The sequence below is a fragment of the Melanerpes formicivorus genome, unplaced genomic scaffold (genome assembly GCF_026170545.1).
Source record: "Melanerpes formicivorus ecotype bairdi unplaced genomic scaffold, bMelFor1.0.p_v2 SCAF_5, whole genome shotgun sequence".
In the NCBI taxonomy this organism is placed as follows: Eukaryota; Metazoa; Chordata; class Aves; order Piciformes; family Picidae; genus Melanerpes; species Melanerpes formicivorus.
In genome coordinates this window covers 22,578,739-22,597,350 of record NW_027142357.1, presented here as the reverse complement: position 1 = coordinate 22,597,350, position 18,612 = coordinate 22,578,739, and the positions used below count along the sequence as shown (strand labels likewise).

At 39.6% G+C, this 18,612-nt stretch overlaps 1 protein-coding gene across 2 annotated transcripts in view; it reads right to left on the bottom strand.

Moving 5' to 3' along the window:
• Nucleotides 1-18,612, bottom strand: part of GRB14 (growth factor receptor bound protein 14) — a 67,005-nt gene that overhangs the window by 37,003 nt on the left and 11,390 nt on the right. Inside the window, exon 1 of one of the 2 annotated variants that reach the window (XM_068138747.1) lies at nt 12,759-12,991. The exons of the other annotated variant lie outside the window; for it this stretch is intronic. Within the exon in view, the coding sequence (XP_067994848.1) occupies nt 12,759-12,821 (63 nt within the window). The 5' untranslated portion in view covers nt 12,822-12,991. Of the gene's footprint in view, nt 1-12,758; nt 12,992-18,612 lie in introns of those variants that run through there. 2 annotated transcript variants of the gene reach the window in all.

Here is an 18,612-nt window from a genome sequence, read left to right as displayed (position 1 = left end):
GTATTAGAAAAAAATGGCAGAATGAGGACAATGCTGCCAGGCAATCATCCAAGAGATAATGTCAGTAAAACTGAAGAGAAACAAAGTTTGAAAGAAAACAGAAAAGTTAAAATATAAATATCATTACTTAACCCTAAATTTCATATGCTCACATTTTCAATATTGGTCAACAGAAGGAAAATACCACTATAAATAGTACTAAAAGAGTTACAGAATAGTTCAGTTCTCTGTATAAAAATGAACACAAGGCAAGGTCTAAAGAAAGCAAATTCCACATTCTGGACAATTAACTCATAGTACAACTACTTTTAGAAAGTGAGATTATTGTTAAAGGTATGATAACTATAATTACATGATACTTTGTTCAAAGAGTTACTGTAACTGGAGAATTAAATAACGGCTACATTGTGAAGTTCATCATACTGCAAGTAAGAATTCCAGTAATAACATGTAGATTAAACACAGAAAGTGAAGATGTATCACCTTCAACAGCCTATAACTAAGGATCAAATCAGAAATAAGAAAAGCAAAGGGATGTATAGAAGTAAAAACCACAATAAAATCTTTAAAAAGAATGTGCATTATTTATAAGGAAAGGCAATATTGGATGGGACAATTTATTTCAACAAAGTCAATCAAATTATTCTGAAAATGTCTGGTAAACCAGAGGTTTGGTTTTTTTCAGACTATGGAGACTACAAACAAATGCCTCTGAAGAGGAATTTCTAGTACAACTGGCAAAATGTGTATGAATAATTAGAAATCTGTAGAGAATTTAAAGATCAGCAAAAATTTCAAATAATACAATTCCATGCAATAGCAGAAATGAAAGAGAATTAGCAGGTTTGCCAAATGATTAAGCAGTAAAATGATCACTTGTACAAGATAACACGCTACAGAGAAGGAAAATGATTTATTGGCATTAATTATTCACAATGGAGGTGAAATAAAATTACCAGCTTAAATAAAGAAGACACTGGAGATGAAAAAGCGAAAACCAAATAGTTAACAGAAAGTTATACAGTCTAAAGTTTGAAGACATTTAAATGGCCAAACTCAGTCTATCCTAACATCAGTGGAAATAGAGGCTCAGGTTACATCTCTCACTTCATTCGATGTGCACAGGGTATAAACTTTTGTTCAGTCCTGAGAAAGAGGAAAAATCCAAGGGATATTAGGGAAGATTAATTTTGGGGTGTTGTATTGTGGATTTCTGAGACACCATAGCCAGGCAGACAGGTAAGAATCTACTAACATTATGTGAATCTGTCTTTGCAGAAGAACAGCCACTCTAAAATTTATGAAGAACTTTCCCACCTTCTTCATAGCAGTTACTAGAATAGTTCAGAGTAATTTCTGAAAAATCTCAGTGGGGTAATGTAGTTCATGTTGATTGGTATCAACTACTTCTCCCAAGGCCTTCAAAAGAAGAGCCATTATGAAGATCGGTTATGGAGTGAGAGACTGCAAAATAAAGATAAACTTGTAATGAAGAGTTCACCTTTAAAACAGCTGACTATAGTAAAGTAATTTCAGACTCTTACTCATAGCTTTAAATCAGAATGGAGAATCCATGTCTTACAAGCCATGCTAAAAATAAGTCTCCGTTATTTTTCATTACTTTATCGAGTAATGCTAAGTGAATACACTAACATTCAACACAAAGCTATGTGAAAACCCTCTTGGCCCTGGGAAAGGTAAAAGGTTCCCTGTTCCTCTCTTGTGTTCTACATACTTACTGACAGCTAATCAAATGTAGGTCACTTCTCAACCTCAGTGCACAGCACATGAGGCTTCCCAGTTAATCTAAACCCAGGACACAGATACATAAATGGCAGTCCAGAAGGCAAGAGGTTTTTTTATCTTCCTATCCAATGAAAATAAACAAATTATGATGACAATCCAGAGGCACTTGGGTGGAGTTCTTTAACCAAAGGAAAACAATTGAAAAACTCAATGGAGAACACAGTATATGAATAAGTGTATTTGTGTACAAGATTTCTCTCTTCCAGACCCGCACCACCGGCTCTTAGTGTCAGGGCCACCCCTGTCTTTCATGTAGTTCCGTACGTCCATACAGGATTTATGACCCATTATCTTTCCTTGGTGCAACCTTAGTATTTCTCATGACATTCACAGAAAATTGCTACAATAACTAGCAAGTTACAAATTCATATTCTTAGTGGCTAGGAGTACCGTATTTTGCTCCCAAACCAAGTCCTTTATGACAAGTTGAAAAGCTTTATTGTTCAATTTAAACAGATGAATATTCAGACCAGACTTCATTATTGCCTTAAGATTAATATAAATGTGCTTCCACACTGCCTGTTAAGTCCTAATTTCACATAACTTTTATCTCTTTAATAGTAATATACAGTTTTATGTTTTACTATATTTAATAGCAAAATTTAGAACATGACTACTGATGGAAAAATATCCAGTTAGACTAACTGTACATTAAAAGAGATAGGGAACTGAAAATCATAATAGAAGACTCATTCAGAGGGTTCCTTGGGATAAAGCCCTTAAAAACAAAGGGGTCCAGGAGAGCTGGTCCTACTTCAAGGAAGAACTGTTGAAGGCTCAGGGACAGGCTGTGCCAATGTGCCGGAAGATGAGCCGCCAGGGCAGACGGCCAGCCTGGATGGTTAAAGAACTTTTAATGGAACTAAGGGAAAAAAAGAGGGTGTGTCATCTTTGGAAGAGAGGGGAGGCAACCCGTGAAAAATTTAAGGATGTTGCTAGGTCTTGCAGGAAGAAAATTAGGGAGGCAAAAGCGCATTTGGAGCTTAGTCTGGCCTCTGCTGTGAAGGACAACAAAAAGTCCTTCTATAAATACATTAATAGCAAGAGGAAGGGCAGAGACAACCTCCACTCCTTGGTAGACACGGAGGGGAACATTGTGATAAGGGATGAGGAAAAGGCAGAGATACTTAACACCTTCTTTGCCTCAATTTTTACTAGCAGGACAGAATGTCTTCCAGACAGCTGGCCTCCAGAGCTGGCAGAAAGAGCCAGGGAGCAGCATAGTTTTCCACTGTTCCAAAATGGGGTAGTTGGTGATCTGCTCAGCCGCCTGGATCCCCACAAGTCCATGGGACCAGATGGGATCCATCCTAGGGTGCTGAGGGAGCTGTCAGAGGAGCTGGCCAAGCCGCTCTCCATCATTTTTCAACAGTCCTGGCTCACTGGCGAGGTCCCAGAGGACTGGAAGCTGGCCAACGTGGTGCCCATCCATAAGAAGGGCCGGTTGGATGAGCCAGGGAATTACAGGCCTGTCAGCCTGACCTCAGTGCCAGGCAAGATCATGGAACAGGTCATCCTGAGTGCATTAACACAGCACTTAGAGGATGGCCAAGGGATCAGGCTCAGCCAACATGGATTTAGGAAGGGCAGGTCCTGCCTGACCAACCTGATCTCCTTCTATGATCAGGTGACCCGCCTGGTGGATATGGGGAGGCCTGTGGATGTAGTTTACCTGGACCTCAGCAAGGCCTTTGACACCGTCCCCCATAGCAAACTCCTGGCCAAGCTGTCAGCCCATGGCTTGGACAGCAGCACTCTGAGCTGGGTTAGGAACTGGCTGGATGGCCGAACCCAGAGAGTGGTGGTGAATGGTGTCACATCCAACTGGCGGCCAGACAGTAGTGGAGTCCCCCAGGGATCAGTGCTGGGCCCCATCCTCTTTAACATCTTTATTGATGATCTGGATGAGGGCGTTGAGTCTATCGCCAGTAAATTTGCTGACGACACCAAGCTGGGGACAGGAGTTGATCTGCTAGAGGGTAGAGAGGCTTTGCAGAGAGACCTCGACAGGCTGGACAGATGGGCAGAGTCCAACGGCATGAGATTTAACGCATCCAAGTGCCGGGTTCTGCACATTGGCCACAACAACCCCATGCAGTGCTACAGGCTGGGGTCAGAGTGGCTGGAGAGCGGCCAGGCAGAGAGGGACCTGGGGGTGCTGGTTGATGGTAGGATGAACATGAGCCTGCAGTGTGCCCAGGCAGCCAAGAGGGCCAATGGCATCCTGGCCTGCATTAGGAACAGTGTGGCCAGCAGGAGCAGGGAGGTCATTCTGCCCCTGTACACTGCACTGGTTAGGCCACACCTCGAGTACTGTGTCCAGTTCTGGGCCCCTCAGTTTAGGAAGGAGGTTGACTTGCTGGAACGAGTCCAGAGAAGGGCAACGAAGTTAGTGAGGGGCTTGGAACACAAGCCCTATGAGGAGAGACTGAGGGAGCTGGGGCTGCTTAGCCTGGAGAGGAGGAGACTCAGGGGTGACCTTATTGCTCTCTACAACTACCTGAAGGGGGGTTGTAAACAGGCAGAGGTTGGTCTCTTCTCCCAGGCAGCCAGCACCAGAACAAGAGGACACAGTCTCAGGTTGCGCCAGGGGAAGTTCAGGCTGGAGGTCAGGAGGAAGTTTTACATGGAGAGAGTGATTGCCCATTGGAATGGGCTGCCTGGGGAGGTGGTGGAGTCGCCGTCACTGGAGGTGTTCAGGAGGAGACTTGACAGGGTGCTTGGTTACATGGGTTAGTTGATTGGGTGGTGTTGGGTGATAGGTTGGACGTGATGACCTTGAAGGTCTCTTCCAACCTGGTTTATTCTATTCTATTCAAAGCTCAACATGAGCTCTCAATGTGCACTTGCAGACTCAAAGAATCTGACTTGGAGGAACTTCAGTATTTCACTTTAAAAAAAAATAGAATTTGTAAAATAGAAAATAAATAGAAAATGAAAAATATTCCCAGTGAACCAGTATTCTTTATCCCTTAAACCAAAAATACATGAGAAATTTTCCACATACTACTCTACTTTCTAAAGAAGTCATGTACAAAGATCAATGGAGAAATAAATTTAAAGACAGAAAAATATACTTGTTTTTTGTTTTCTTTGTACAACAAAGGGCAGAATGTTATCAGCCTCATGTTTAAATAGCTTGTCCCTATTTATGTCCAAGCACTAACATTATTTAAATGAGGCTTTCTGTATTTAATAGTGCAGTTTGTCCAACACATTCTTGCTTGTCAGAGACAAATAGAATGCTGTGTTCCAGCACAAGAGAAAGCAAATCTGTTACTGTGATGTTCTGGCTGCACTCTATGTTTCTGAAGAGATACCAGCTGTAAAAGAAGTACCTATTGTTTCTACCAGGTTTTTCACACTATGTTGCAGTGTTTTCAGCAGAGCAAATCTCCTGCTGAAGCTGAGAAAGACCATGTCTATGAATAACACCATTAACAGACCAATTAGTTTCGCATTTCATTTGCAGCAGCCCTAAAATAAATCTAAAAATAAATTAAAGAAAAAAAAAAAAAAAACAGGAAAAGAAGCAAACAAACAAAAAACAACGAAGCAAACTGGAAAAAAAAAATCTTATAATGTTCTTTCACAATTTTATACAGAAGTTCTGGCTTGAACTATAACACATCTTCAGGCTGAAGAATGCCTTTGTCATCACCTTTCTCACCTATGTATTCCCATGGAGGTCACTAAAGAAGGAAATAATGTAGACTCTCTAAACAAAAAATAAAGGTTAGATTTTTAGCTAAACAAAATACAGTTTGGAAATTTCCTTGGAATTTCTGGAGTGGTACAAGGAATGACCAGAGGCTGTGAAAATCAACCCAGTATAATAAATAGACAGTTTAGAAAGCTGAAGCACTTTGTCATTTGGTGTAAGATTGAAAAACTGGCTTTGCTGGGTCATACTACAACATCCTTTTAGCCCAGTACTGTCTCTGGGTATCTGTTTCTAGTCACTGGTGGTATACAGCAGCAAGGGTTAACTGCTGCAGAACAGTTATTCTCACAGAACATTTTAACGCCCAGCACTTTTCAAGTTGTCTTTCATTTCATTCATGTGGCATTGCTCCCTCTAGCCAAATCATAAAATCCAAATAAAGGGTAAATCCTGCAATAAATCTAGTAGGTCTACTCAAACCATGTAAAACCTTCAACTACATACATCACATTATTACAGATTACAAACCATAACAGGAACAATAAAATAAAATAATTTAAAAAAAAAATAAAATTAAAAAGGCCAGGAACACCTGGCATACAGAAAAACTGAGAGGTCAGGAGCACATTTCCCATCTTTACACATGCTGTGATACCCTATAGTCAGAGCTCATATGGGTTATCTGGGTGCTGCTTCCCTTCAACACACACAATGTTCATATATCATAAATGTACATATTTTATTTGTGTGATCATCCTAAAAGTCTTGTCAAACAGCATGCCCAAAAGGATGGTGGCAGTCACAAATCCAACAAGTTACAATCAACAGAATCAAAGGAAAAATGACAACATTGAGGGCTTACATATACAGCTCACAGATCATGTGATGAGCTAATTAAGCCTGACTGTCAGGCTAAATCAAGACAAGGAGAGGGTTCCAACTGCTATTCAGTTTAGATACCATTTAATTGTTAACCTCTTAGAGAAGAGAATTAAATGGTTCAGAAAGCAGCCTAAGTGGTCCAAGAAAAAAGCAAATGCTATGCTAGGGCAAAGGTCTGAGGTGGAAAGGATACACTATGCAACAGGAGTGATGAAAATGACTGTGAAGAACTAAGATTATACTGAGGAACAGTGGAGGGAAAAAAACTATACTTTTTTTTTTTTTTAGCAGGAAATAAAGGAAAAGTATTAAGGGTGTCAACTGAACACTTCTTCCCAAGTTTCAGTCCTTCAGAATAGTTTTAGTGGTGCCAAACAGAAAATAAACAAATCATACTGGTATTGGCCATTAGTATCTGCAAGAGAGAGGAGACAAAATGTGAGAAACAGGATGGAATATGAGAAGTATGATGAGAGCCAACCCAGCTCAAGAAGCTGGGTATGTATTTGTGGGAAGTCTGACTTGCCTAGCTTTGTGCTGCTCCCTAGGTACCCATTATGCTCTGTACTGTGCCAGAATAAATCTGTTCTTGTGTAACTATTGTAAATTATGAAAAACGGGTTGCCTTGAAATAATGTAAACATAAATAAAGGGCTGAAAGCGACTGAACAAGCAACTTTGAACCAAAAACTTTAGGAAGTCAATACCAGCTGTATGAGACCAAGATGGACTGGGACCAGGATAAAATTTCCAGTGTTAAAATGGAATTGTATTGGTTCAGAAGTCTGACCATGGCTGGACTCCATGTGTCTAACAAAGTCACTCTATCACACTCTCAGGTGGACAGGGGAGAGAAAATATAATGAAAGGCTCATGGATTGAGATAAGGCTGGGGAGATCACTCAGCAGTTACCGTCAAACAGCCAAAATCAAAGTAATCTAATGAGAAATAAAACCAAATCATGAAACACCTTCTCCTCACCCCTCCCTTCTTCCTGGGCTCAACTTTACTCCTGTGTTCTCTACTTGGCTTGATGGCCGCATCCAAAGAGTGGCTGTCAATGGCTCCATGTCCCAGTGGAGGCCAGTGACAAGCGGAGTCCCTCAGGGATCAGTCCTGGGACCTGTCTTGTTCAACATCTTTGTGGGTGACATGGACAGTGGCATTGAGTGCACCCTCAGCAAGTTTGCTGATGACACCAAGCTGTGTGGTGCAGCAGACACGCTGGAGGGAAGGGAGGCCATCCAGAGGGACCTTGACAGGCTGGAGAGGTGGGCACAAGCCAACCTCATGAAGTTCAATAAGAGCAAGTGCAGGGTCCTGCATCTGGGTCGAGGCAATCCCAGGCACAAATCCAGGCTGGACAGTGACTGGCTGGAAAGTAGCCCTGAGGAGAGAGACTTGGGGGTGCTGGTGGACGAGAAGCTCAACATGAGCTCTCAATGTGCACTTGCAGCCCGCAAAGCCAATCAGATCCTGGGCTGCATCAGGAGAAGTGTGGCCAGCAGGGCAAGGGAGGTGATTCTCCCCCTCTACTCAGCTCTGGTGAGACCCCACCTGGAGTACTGTGTCCAGTTCTGGAGCCCCTATTACAAGAGGGATATGGAGGTGCTGGAACGTGTCCAGAGAAGGGCCATGAGGATGATCAGAGGGCTGGAGCACCTCTCCTATGAGGACAGACTGAAGGAGTTGGGGCTGTTCAGTCTGCAGAAGAGAAGGCTACGAGGTGACCTAATTGTGGCCTTCCAGTATCTGAGGAGGGCCTACAGGAAGGCTGAGGAAGGACTTCTCAGGTAGTGATAGGACTAGGGGGAATGGAATGAAGCTGGAGGTGGGGAGATTCAGGCTGGATGTGAGGAGGAGGTTCTTCACCATGAGAGTGGTGAAACCCTGGAATGGGTTGTCCAGGGAGGTGGTCGAGGCCCCGTCCCCGGAGGTGTTTAAGACCAGGCTGGATGAGGCTCTGTCCAGCCTGATTTAGTGTGGGGTGTCCCTGCCCATGGCAGGGGGGTTGGAACTAGATGATCCTTGTGGTCCCTTCCAACCCTGAATGATGATGATACTATGATACTTCCTCACCCCTCCTCAGTGGCAGAGGGTGCTGGGGAATAGGGGTTGTGGTCAGTTCATTGCACACTGTCTCTGCCACTCCTTTCTCCTCAAAGGGAAGACTCCTCACACTCCCTGTAATGGGATACAGCCCTCCACAGACTTCTCCAACATGAGTAATTCCCAAGGGCTGCAGTTCTTCACTAATTGCTCCAGTGTGGGTCTCATCTATGGGGTGCTGTCCTGTTCCAGTATGTATCCATGGGATCAGAAGTCCTGCTAGCAAACCTGCTCTAGCGTGGGCTTGTCTTCATGGGACCACAGGTCCTGCCAGGAACCTGCTCCAGCCTGGGTTTCCAATGGGTTCAAAACCTTTTTTGGCCATTCACTTGCTTGGACATAAAGTCTTCCACAGACTGCAGGTGGATATTCGCTCCAATGTTACTCTCCATGGGCTGCAAGGGGATAGCTTGCCTCACCATAGACTTCACCACAGCCTTCAAGGGGGAAACACTGCTCCAGTGCCTGGAGCAACTCCTCCCCCTTCTTTCTCACTGACCTTGGTGTCTGCACGGCTGTTTCTCTTACATACTCTCACTGCTCTGTCCAGTTGCAATTGCTACTGCACAGGGTTTTTTTTTCCCCCTTCTTAAATATGTTATCATAGAGGTACTACTACTACTGATTGGCTCTGGCTTGGCTAGAATAGGGTCCAGCTTGGAGCTGGCTAGTACTAGCTACATTGGACATAGGGGAAGCTTCTAGCTGCTTCTCACAGAAGCCACTGTGCTAGCAAACCCTTGTCACGTAAATATAATACATGATCACATGGTCAAAATGAATTTTTTTTTTAGGTCCTTAAGGCAGCTGGCATTTTGTTAGGTTGGTCCTCCCTCTGCTACTGACCCTCAGGCAGAAAAACAAGGATTGGGGGAGCACAGGGCATGGCTAGTACCCATAGCAACAGCATGAAAACGAGGAATAAAGTGAGATAAATACGAATAATTTCTTGGTGCAAGGTGATGAATTTTCTTTGTATTCATTAATATATCTTCAATTTATATTAAAAAAGTAAATAAAATCATTTTTTCAGATACCTGCTTAGGCAGCACATTGAAAAACATTTAAGTAAGGAAAATTTTATTTTTCCCATAAGACTGACACCAACACCTTGTGTGCAGTTTGCTGAGTTTGTCTCTTCATAGACAGCAATGCAGCATGATCAGTATGGGGTTTACTACCAGCAGAAATAACTATTCAGCAATAGCTCTTGATATACTTGAAGGCTATAATGCAGTCTGGAGGTCAAGTCCTGACTTTTTGAAGCCTAATTTATCCAAGAGGAGACTAAAGTACAAAAGCTAGAAAATGGCCAAGCACTTTTTTCAATTGATGAAAAAGCTGTTTTGTTGTTGGATTTTTTTTTTTTTCTCCAAAGGATTTCTGCCAACAAAAAAGGATTATGAGCAGAGTTAGGCACTAAATACTGCCAATTTCCTTGGTTACTGTATGAAGAATGTTAGATGCTCAAAGGCGGCAAGAGAAACTGAAAAACATATCAAAGATGTGTTCGAGAACTGAAAACAGAGAGGAGAGAGTGCAATGTTAATTGTGCCACTAAACCTTGTCAAAGTACACAAGGGACAAGTAATGACCAAGTGTATTAAACAACTGAGATTCTAGAAGATTTTTTTTAAAGCTCTGTGCAATTGTTACCCTTTCACACACATACATACATCCCTATCTATACAGCATAGTGCTATACATTTTGAATTCCAAGATAGCTGACAATTTTGTGTATAAAATACTCTGTCAAATTTGATTGATTCTAGAACTGGAATGCCACAGGACAGAAAAAAAACTCCCTCTCAACCTGGGTAGCTGAACTGTAAGGGCTGCTAAAGTTAGACCAATTTTTATTTCATTTATATATGTGGGATCATTTTAAACACAAAAAGTGGTAGGATGCTTTACTGGTTGCATGTTATTCAAAGCAGGAAATATGACTTGCCAACCAGTATAAAGCTGCTATACCAAAATCCAGTTTAGGTGCCTGCTTGAGTATAAAGTGTACATATTCAAAGCAACAATTTGCCCTGGAATCCTTCTCAAGTATAGTAACAATCTAGACTTATTTGGTCAACACCACCAGGAAGGGAAAAGTCCTGCAATAACTTCCCCAGAGCAGGCCCTCTCAGTAGGTCTCTCCTAAACAGACCCTGGACCTAACCAAACCTCTTCTACAATGATAGAAAATGCTAGTCTGCCACCCTCCTCCTTCCCCTAGCATCCACAATTTGAATCTCTAGCATCACAACAGCCTCTATCACAAGTAGGTAGCTTAATATTGACAGACGACTGAATTCTAAGCAGTTAATGAATTCTTTCATAGCTAACATGACAGTCATATGTTCCCCCAAACATGTATGTGACATAGATACTTGTAAAACTACTTTTCCAAAGTTTTAATGTCTTACCAAGAGGAAACAAGAATTCCAGATCCCCCCAACACAAAATGCACCTGTCTTAGCACAGGTTAAATACACAAAGATGGCAAGGTTTTTCCTTGAGCCTACATAGTAGCTTGGCCTTCCAAAAATTTTAAACAGAAACTTCCTTTAAAAAGGACACTGCCAGTTTCCTGAATTACAGTGATTCAAATACTTCACCTCAATCACCAGAGGTTTTCTGAACACTGTTCCTAAAGTCATTAAAGCACACTCAAGTCCCTCTCCCACTTAAACCTCTTAGGTGTCTTCAAATCATTGCAGGATATATCTTTTCTTTCTTTTGTTTTTGTTTTTTAAATTGTATTATTTATTATTGTATTTATTTTTATTACTGTACAGAAGACAAAAAGGGCATGGGTGGTGTTTATGCATCTTCAAGCAACTCACAAAGAGATGTTTCATACATGAATGCTTTGTCTGCCCCCAGTTGTCTAATAAATGGTATCCCTTTAATGACACCATTAACATGTCATTTAAAGTGCTTTATGTAAAATTCCTGGATTAGAACATTGGCCTTTCATCTCAGGGCCCCAAATGTAAGACTGAAAAACCACTTTCATGCTCTTAGCCTTGCAGACAGACATTACTAATTCTCAGTACAATTTGGTTTGAATAACTATCTTTCCCTGGGGGAGGGGCTAATGTTAATTAAAGCCACACATGATTTCAGGCCAGAAAAACAAACTGAATAAAGTTGCAAGAGAATCTTGAAATTTGCATGCTTATACTAGTCCTAGATTTGAGCAATCCAAATCACACCCTCATTTTCTAATCAATATTCCATCCATTTAAAAGACATTATGCAAACTTTTCAAGAATCACTGGAGATGCATATATTCATCTGCAATACATAGCTCCTATGAACCCAAGGCTTTTTAACACCATGTAACCTAGTAGGCAATGAAGTTCGGAGCTGCTGTAGAAAGAACTACAGCTCTGCTCTCACCACTTACACAGCTTTCATCCCATGTCAGGTGCATCAGTATTCCTCTACTTATCCTGTAACAGATCTGCTAGACTTGTGGGTGTTTATCTTGAATAAATGACTGATCTTTGACTGTAGAACAATGTTTTGAATGTGTTATGACCTTTTAAATCTAATTTCTTAAAAATATTTTTAGAGGAGTACAAAGTTATTCGTACAAAAGATAAAGACGACATTCTAACCACGTTGGATTAATTATATGTCTAGTCTATATACACACTATAAATCTGGTTCTAATAGTGCTCAATATGCATAATTCCCCATGCTGATTAAGCAAGCAATTTTTCTGCCGGTGCTAAAAGACTCCTTGGACAAAGCATGTTAGATATTTGCAATAAAAATGAGAAAATCCCATGTATTCAATATATTGTCAAAACAGCCAGAGCTAAGGAGTTAGCCAGAGAGGATGATGAAAAATCATGTTGTGTTCAAGACTGATACAAACCCTATGGAAGCAAACCCACATAATCCTCCATGAGGAACAGTATAAGCCCCTTCTACAGAGGCATATTCTAGTATTCTGTTTTGCAATTACAACACTTTATGTTAAAAAAACCCCTACATTAATCTGTAAGAAAACTCTATTTCTTGCACAAGATACAGAATTATAGTATCAGAGGAAAAAGCACAGTAACAAATATTCAATTATATAATCATACATTTGTGTCTATTTGACATTATGAATTTTTTTTAATCTACATTTATCAGAAAAGAAAAATTCTTATGTTACACTAGAGGTTTTTTTTTAGTAAAAAATTAAATATATGCCTCTTTATTTCAAATGTTGTTTATTTACACTAAACAAATGTATTACCTACCCATACTAAAGTTAGAATTACAAGACTAATTTAGATGCCATACCCATTTCTGCAGAGTTAGTGGCGTAACTGCAGGCAATGTAACTCTTCTTGAAGACAAACTCATGTCTGCTTTTCACAGAATTCATCAATCTTCATCCAGGTGATAGAATTTTAGCAATACCGCTTCAAGCCTAATTTCTCATAACCCAAACACTAGAGAGTCAGTGCAAAGAAGAGACTAAGAATGCAATAAATGTCACTGTTTATGTGAACCCAGTCCCACTCAAACCCAATTACAGAAGACACTGAGGTAGGACTAACTAGAAATCAGCCAACCAAAGAGCTTGAAAATTCATCTTCTGTCCTTGGAAAGGCCCACAGTGATATCTCTGGCTATAAAAATAAGCATTTCTATCACTCAGAACCTTATCTTCACTGTCAAAACAGAAACAAAACCCAAATCATTAAAAGACTATATTCTAGCACTTTACCCTGGTTACAGTGTTGGGGTTTTCTTTCCAGGCTTTTTCCAGCAAACAAATATTCTCCAGTGCTTCTGATCTTAGGTTTTCAGGAAAGTAAGTAAGCATAAGAAAAGATGCACTGAACCCACAGGGTTTAATTCTAATTTTCTTCACTACTGTTATTCGAAGCAGCAGCAAAATTTCCCTTTTACTTGAAGTAATGCAATTTTTACTTCTGCAATGCAACAAAGACATGAAAAGGCAGCATGTAAAATAATTCAAATTAATTAAATTTAAGACTGTTTTATGAACTCAAGTTGCTGATCACCCACACTCAGTTTACTTATGTATCAAATACCTGCATAACAACCCTGGTTTCATCAATGTGGTTCTACTGAGAAAGCCAGGGGTTTTTCTTTCCTTCTTTGTCAACAAGGATAAAATTTTGCATTGCTTATATGATCAGGCAAGCTATAATCTTTTTTTAAAGGTCTCATTACATGCTTACTAGCAGAATAACAGTACTCTGTTTTTATGCAGCATGACTAAGCAATAATCCTGTTGTAGACCAAATTATTAAACAGATGTTAAAACTGTTAGAGTGGATATTTCTTTTGCAACTCTTGAAAAAGAAGCTTGCCTCAGAAATGTTGCTCACCATAAATGGAGACTGCAGAAATTCTGCACAAAATTATTTGTACTAAATAACATCTGCATAACCAGTCACTGGTACCAGTAAGATACTTCAGAATCCATGGATTCAAAATATCTGCTTTCCTATTAAATCACTTTCCTGAACAAGAACACTGTAAATACAAAAAGAGTAAATACAGTTCCCCCTCAACAACTAAAACCTGGAACACACATGCATTTTACCTGCAGCTCTCAAATAGTAATAAAATACTGCCAAGCAATAGGAAGTAAAGATAAATATTTTCCTAAACTTTCAAAGCCTGCTGTCCTTGACTGAGATCTGATAAGAAAGTGATGCCAAGTCACAAAGAGAATTTGCTTGAAGACAGACATTTAATCCTTCTCCATCTAGCTTTAAAACAAGACCTTTTAATAAAGCCATAAAATCAGTTAAAACACAGCAGTTACTACCCATTTCCTTCACTCAGAAATATTCAGTTTTAACTTTGACTCATTTTACATGGAGTTTATAGAACCAACAGATCCATAGCAACTAATCTTGTAGGTTTAAGACATCAGAAGAATAAAAGCCTTTTCTAGAATCAAGTTTAAAGCATTAGTTCTGTAACATTTGGAATTAACATCTTTTTCTATGAGAGACAGCTATGATAAATGTCAAGTGTTTGCAACTAGGTTTTTATCTTTCAGGCACACAATTTTTATTTCCTATGGAAGTATGTTCTCAAAATTGTATTACATAGCTTCAAAATTCTGCTTTAAGATTCTGAAAACAACTTGTGGTACCACAGCCTGATACTGTAGGCATCTTACCCGCTTGAGTATTAGATATGCATGTTTGCACCACCAGAACAAAAAACTCTCTGCAACCTTTTTACCTTGGATCTTAAGAGGAAAATGCTAACTGTAAATCTTGGTGCATTGCATTAGTGGCTTTATTGGGAAAGAAACAAAAATAACCCAAGCCATTTTTCCTTACCCCTGGGTATTAAAGGTCCTTGGCTCCTGAAAGCACATGTGGCCTTTTATTCTATGAATAATATTGACCTAATTGTCTGGAAGGTGAAATAGAGGATTACTTTCCTCATTGAGATTATCTGTATCTATATTTTCTTCAATCAAATATACAAGCCTATTTAGGAAGTAAGCAAAAACTTCAGTGTTGCATTTGAATCCAATACTCAGATATTACTTGACTTAAAAATATTAAAGTAATTTACTTATACAAATGAAAGTACACATCAGTTGCACCCAAGAGTAATAAAAATGACATTGAAGAATACTTTCATCGCTTACATTTCACAAATACCTAGTTAATAAAATAGAAGATAAAACACATCTCAAGTTCTAAGTGCAAGCCTTGCAGAATCACTTTACCATGTGAAAGTCAAGAAGAGTTCTGTTGATAAATGTGAGATATAGGAAGGCTTTGAAAGCCAATTATGCCTTCAGAGAAATATATATATAGCCACTTTTTTTTATTATTATTACTTTATTTTTTTTCTTCCACAGCAAAAAGATTTGACTTGTCCTTAGCAGGTTTGCAAAGAATTTTGCTGGTGCTGGTGGACAGGAAGGAAATCAGATCCAGATCACTTACTCAAGGGCTCTGTAAAATGGCTATGTTCATGCAATTTTTCACTCTTATTTTTGTCACTAAGCTACCAGATATAGTTCTGTAAACACTGTGCAGATACTTTGTAGATACTTCAAAACGTAAACTGCTTCTACTTCTTGCTTCTAAAGAAACTGTAACTAAATGGAGTCAGCAAGAATTGAAAAGTTCTTAGTAAGAGTTAGTAGTTCCAAATAAGGTTTTTATAACATATGGAATAGAGATATCTTGCTAATAGAGGAAGGTCAGTGATGTAGTGAAGATACTAGATCATTTGTTGTGACTTCATATCTATTCCTGGCTCTGCCAGACATAACACAGGAATATGGGCATTTATAGTTAAAGAGAACAAATCAGACTCAGCAGGTGCAAATAAATTCTGCAGAGTATAAATCCATTAAGGTTTCTAAAAACCTTCGATGCTGTTTTTTGCATTCATCTTTTCTTTAAGCTAAGATGCAAGATTAAAGATTATTACAGAAGTCAAACATAAGAGGCCACACCTTCAGTACCATGTTCAGTTTTGGGCCCCTCACTGCAAGAAAGACACTGAGATCCTGCACTGTGGGTACAGAGAGGGCAATGGAGATGCTCAAGGGTCTGGAGAAGAGGTCTTATGAAGAGCAGCCGAGGGATCTGGGGTTGTTTCAACAGAAGAGGAGAAGGCTCAGGGGACACATTACTGCTCTCTACAATTACCTGAAATGAGGTTGTAGTGAGGTGGATGTTGGTGTCCACTCCCTGGTTGCAACTGATAGGACCAGTGGAAATGTCCTTAAATTGCACCATGGGAGGCTTAGGTAGAGTATTAGAACAAACTTCTTCACTCAAAGGGTTATCAAACACAGGAATAGGCTCCGCAGGGAGGTGGTTCAATCACCATCCCTGGAGGTGCAGAGATGTGGTGCTAAGGGACATGGTTTAGCATCAGACTTGTTGCAGTTAGATAATGCTTGGACTTAATGATCGTTTCCAACTAAAATGATTCTATGACTCTGTAAAGTCAAGTGAGTTATTTGTGGTAATATCTGCACTTCCTTGAGAGAGTGCTCCTATCTGCTTGGCACAGCCTGTCACTTTCTCTCTTTACTAGAAGAAGACCTAGTTGATACCATCAATGTATTTTTTGTAGTTTGTTATTTTGGGGTTGTTTTGTTTTGTTTTTCCATGTAGCTGCATACATCTGACAAATAATACTTTTTTGTTTTTTTAAAGCCACCCCACTAAAGAAAGGTTTCAAAGTGACTGAGTTGTCTTTCTACTCTTCACACAAGTAGAACTCCACAAACCATGTATTTTCCTCACTGTATATTGAGACTGCTGGGACTGAACTGGTAAAGTGTTTTATCTTAGAGTCACAAAAGTACATATTCTCTTAAATTTTAGGCATGTCTATACAAATAATTATGCAGGTTGTGATTTTTCTATGTAGGTAAGTATAATCCCTACTTCAAAACTGTTATGGCGCTGGAATTGTTTATTAAGAGATTAAAATATATTCAATATGTACAAGCTCCAGATACAAAGACTGGGAGTATTTTTTAATCATCTCTCCACAATACCTCTATAGAAAAAGTCTACACCTACACAGTCCTCTCCACTAACTTAGATATTGCTTCTTTGCTGTTACCCCGCAAATGTCCCTCCTTTGGGCCCAACAAGCTGAGTACTTTCTGGTTTATAAACTCATTCAGGATTTGAGAAATCTTCACCACAGATGAAAAACAGCCCTCAATCATTCAGCTGTTCCAAAGACCTCTTACTTCAGAATAACTTATGTCTGTCTGCTGTGCAGCACGGTTAACACCACTTACCCCTAAACTGATCATGGAAGGGTTCACATTGCAAGAACAACAGCAAAAAGCTGAACAGCACTCTTCAGTGTAGCTCTAAATTTTGCAGTATCAAAGAGCATAATGAAGTTTTACATCCTCACCAAGTCTCCTCACAAACTTGTGAGATTTTAAACTCTAGTTATACATATTCCTTGCAGTTTTTCAGCTACTTATTTTCACAAACAATCAGTTCAAACCTGATTGAAAAGTGTCAAGGATAACAAAGTTCTGTCAACTGAGTTATAAGAAAACTCTCACATTGCATGGGTTTCCCTCTTACTACACAGCAGTAAATTCTATTGATTTTTAAGAATTCTTGCAAACTTCCAGCCTGTTTCTCAGCAGTTGATACCATTTCTGTGCCATTATCAAGTGCTCGCAGCTGTTCATAAATGTCATGTCTTAATGTTAGCAGTAACAGAAGTTATCATAACATAACACATATAAAAAAGGCTATTTATAGTCTAAGAATGCAGACATTGAAAAATCCAATTCTGAGCCAAGGTAGTTTAACGTACCTTTTTTTTTTTTGCTGTGGATATAATATGAAGTTAGACCTCAAAGAAATAGACATACCAGTATGCAGCATATGCATACATACCAGAAACAGGCTGGAACAATCCATCAGTATCCTAATTAGAAACAGAGACACACCTCCAAGATAACCAATATACATTTGTCTCTAGAGACTTAAGTAATAAATACCATGTACACTATTAAGCTAAAATGTGAGCTGATTTGCTGCAAATGAATGTTCTGTGACTGAAACAGAAGAAAAGAAAGTTCATGCTGTTACTAAAGCAGAGAGGTCTAATTTCTTCCCCCTCTTAATTTCTCCTCCCACAACTGCCCTTCTCAAAAAATTTCTTTGGCCTGATTAGCATGTTTTTTTAATCTTTCCATTTGAGATAACTCCCATCAGGATTCTGACATAAGAGACACACTTAAGTATGCTCTGTTGAAGGCTTGCCTTTATCTTCATTCCCAAATAAACAGTAGCCATAAAGGCATTAATTCCCTCAGAAGTATTAGTTTTAAACATGTTGAAGTCAAACAAGGAAATCACAGCCAGTGGCCAGCTGTCACCTCCCACTAATCACTGCAGGATTTTACCACTTGCTAGAGATATGCTCCATCTTGTTAATAATAATAATATTCATCTGCTACAAAGTTTGGAATCCCTGAACCCAGCAATCCCCAGCTGGAAGCTGTATCAGTTCTTGCCTCCATGTGCATACACACAAGATCAACATCAACTGTTAACAGCAGGATTCTGATATCCATCCACTGCCTGGCCATCATGGTTCCTGCTATACAAGTACCAAAGAGAAGACTACTGTTACCCTAAAG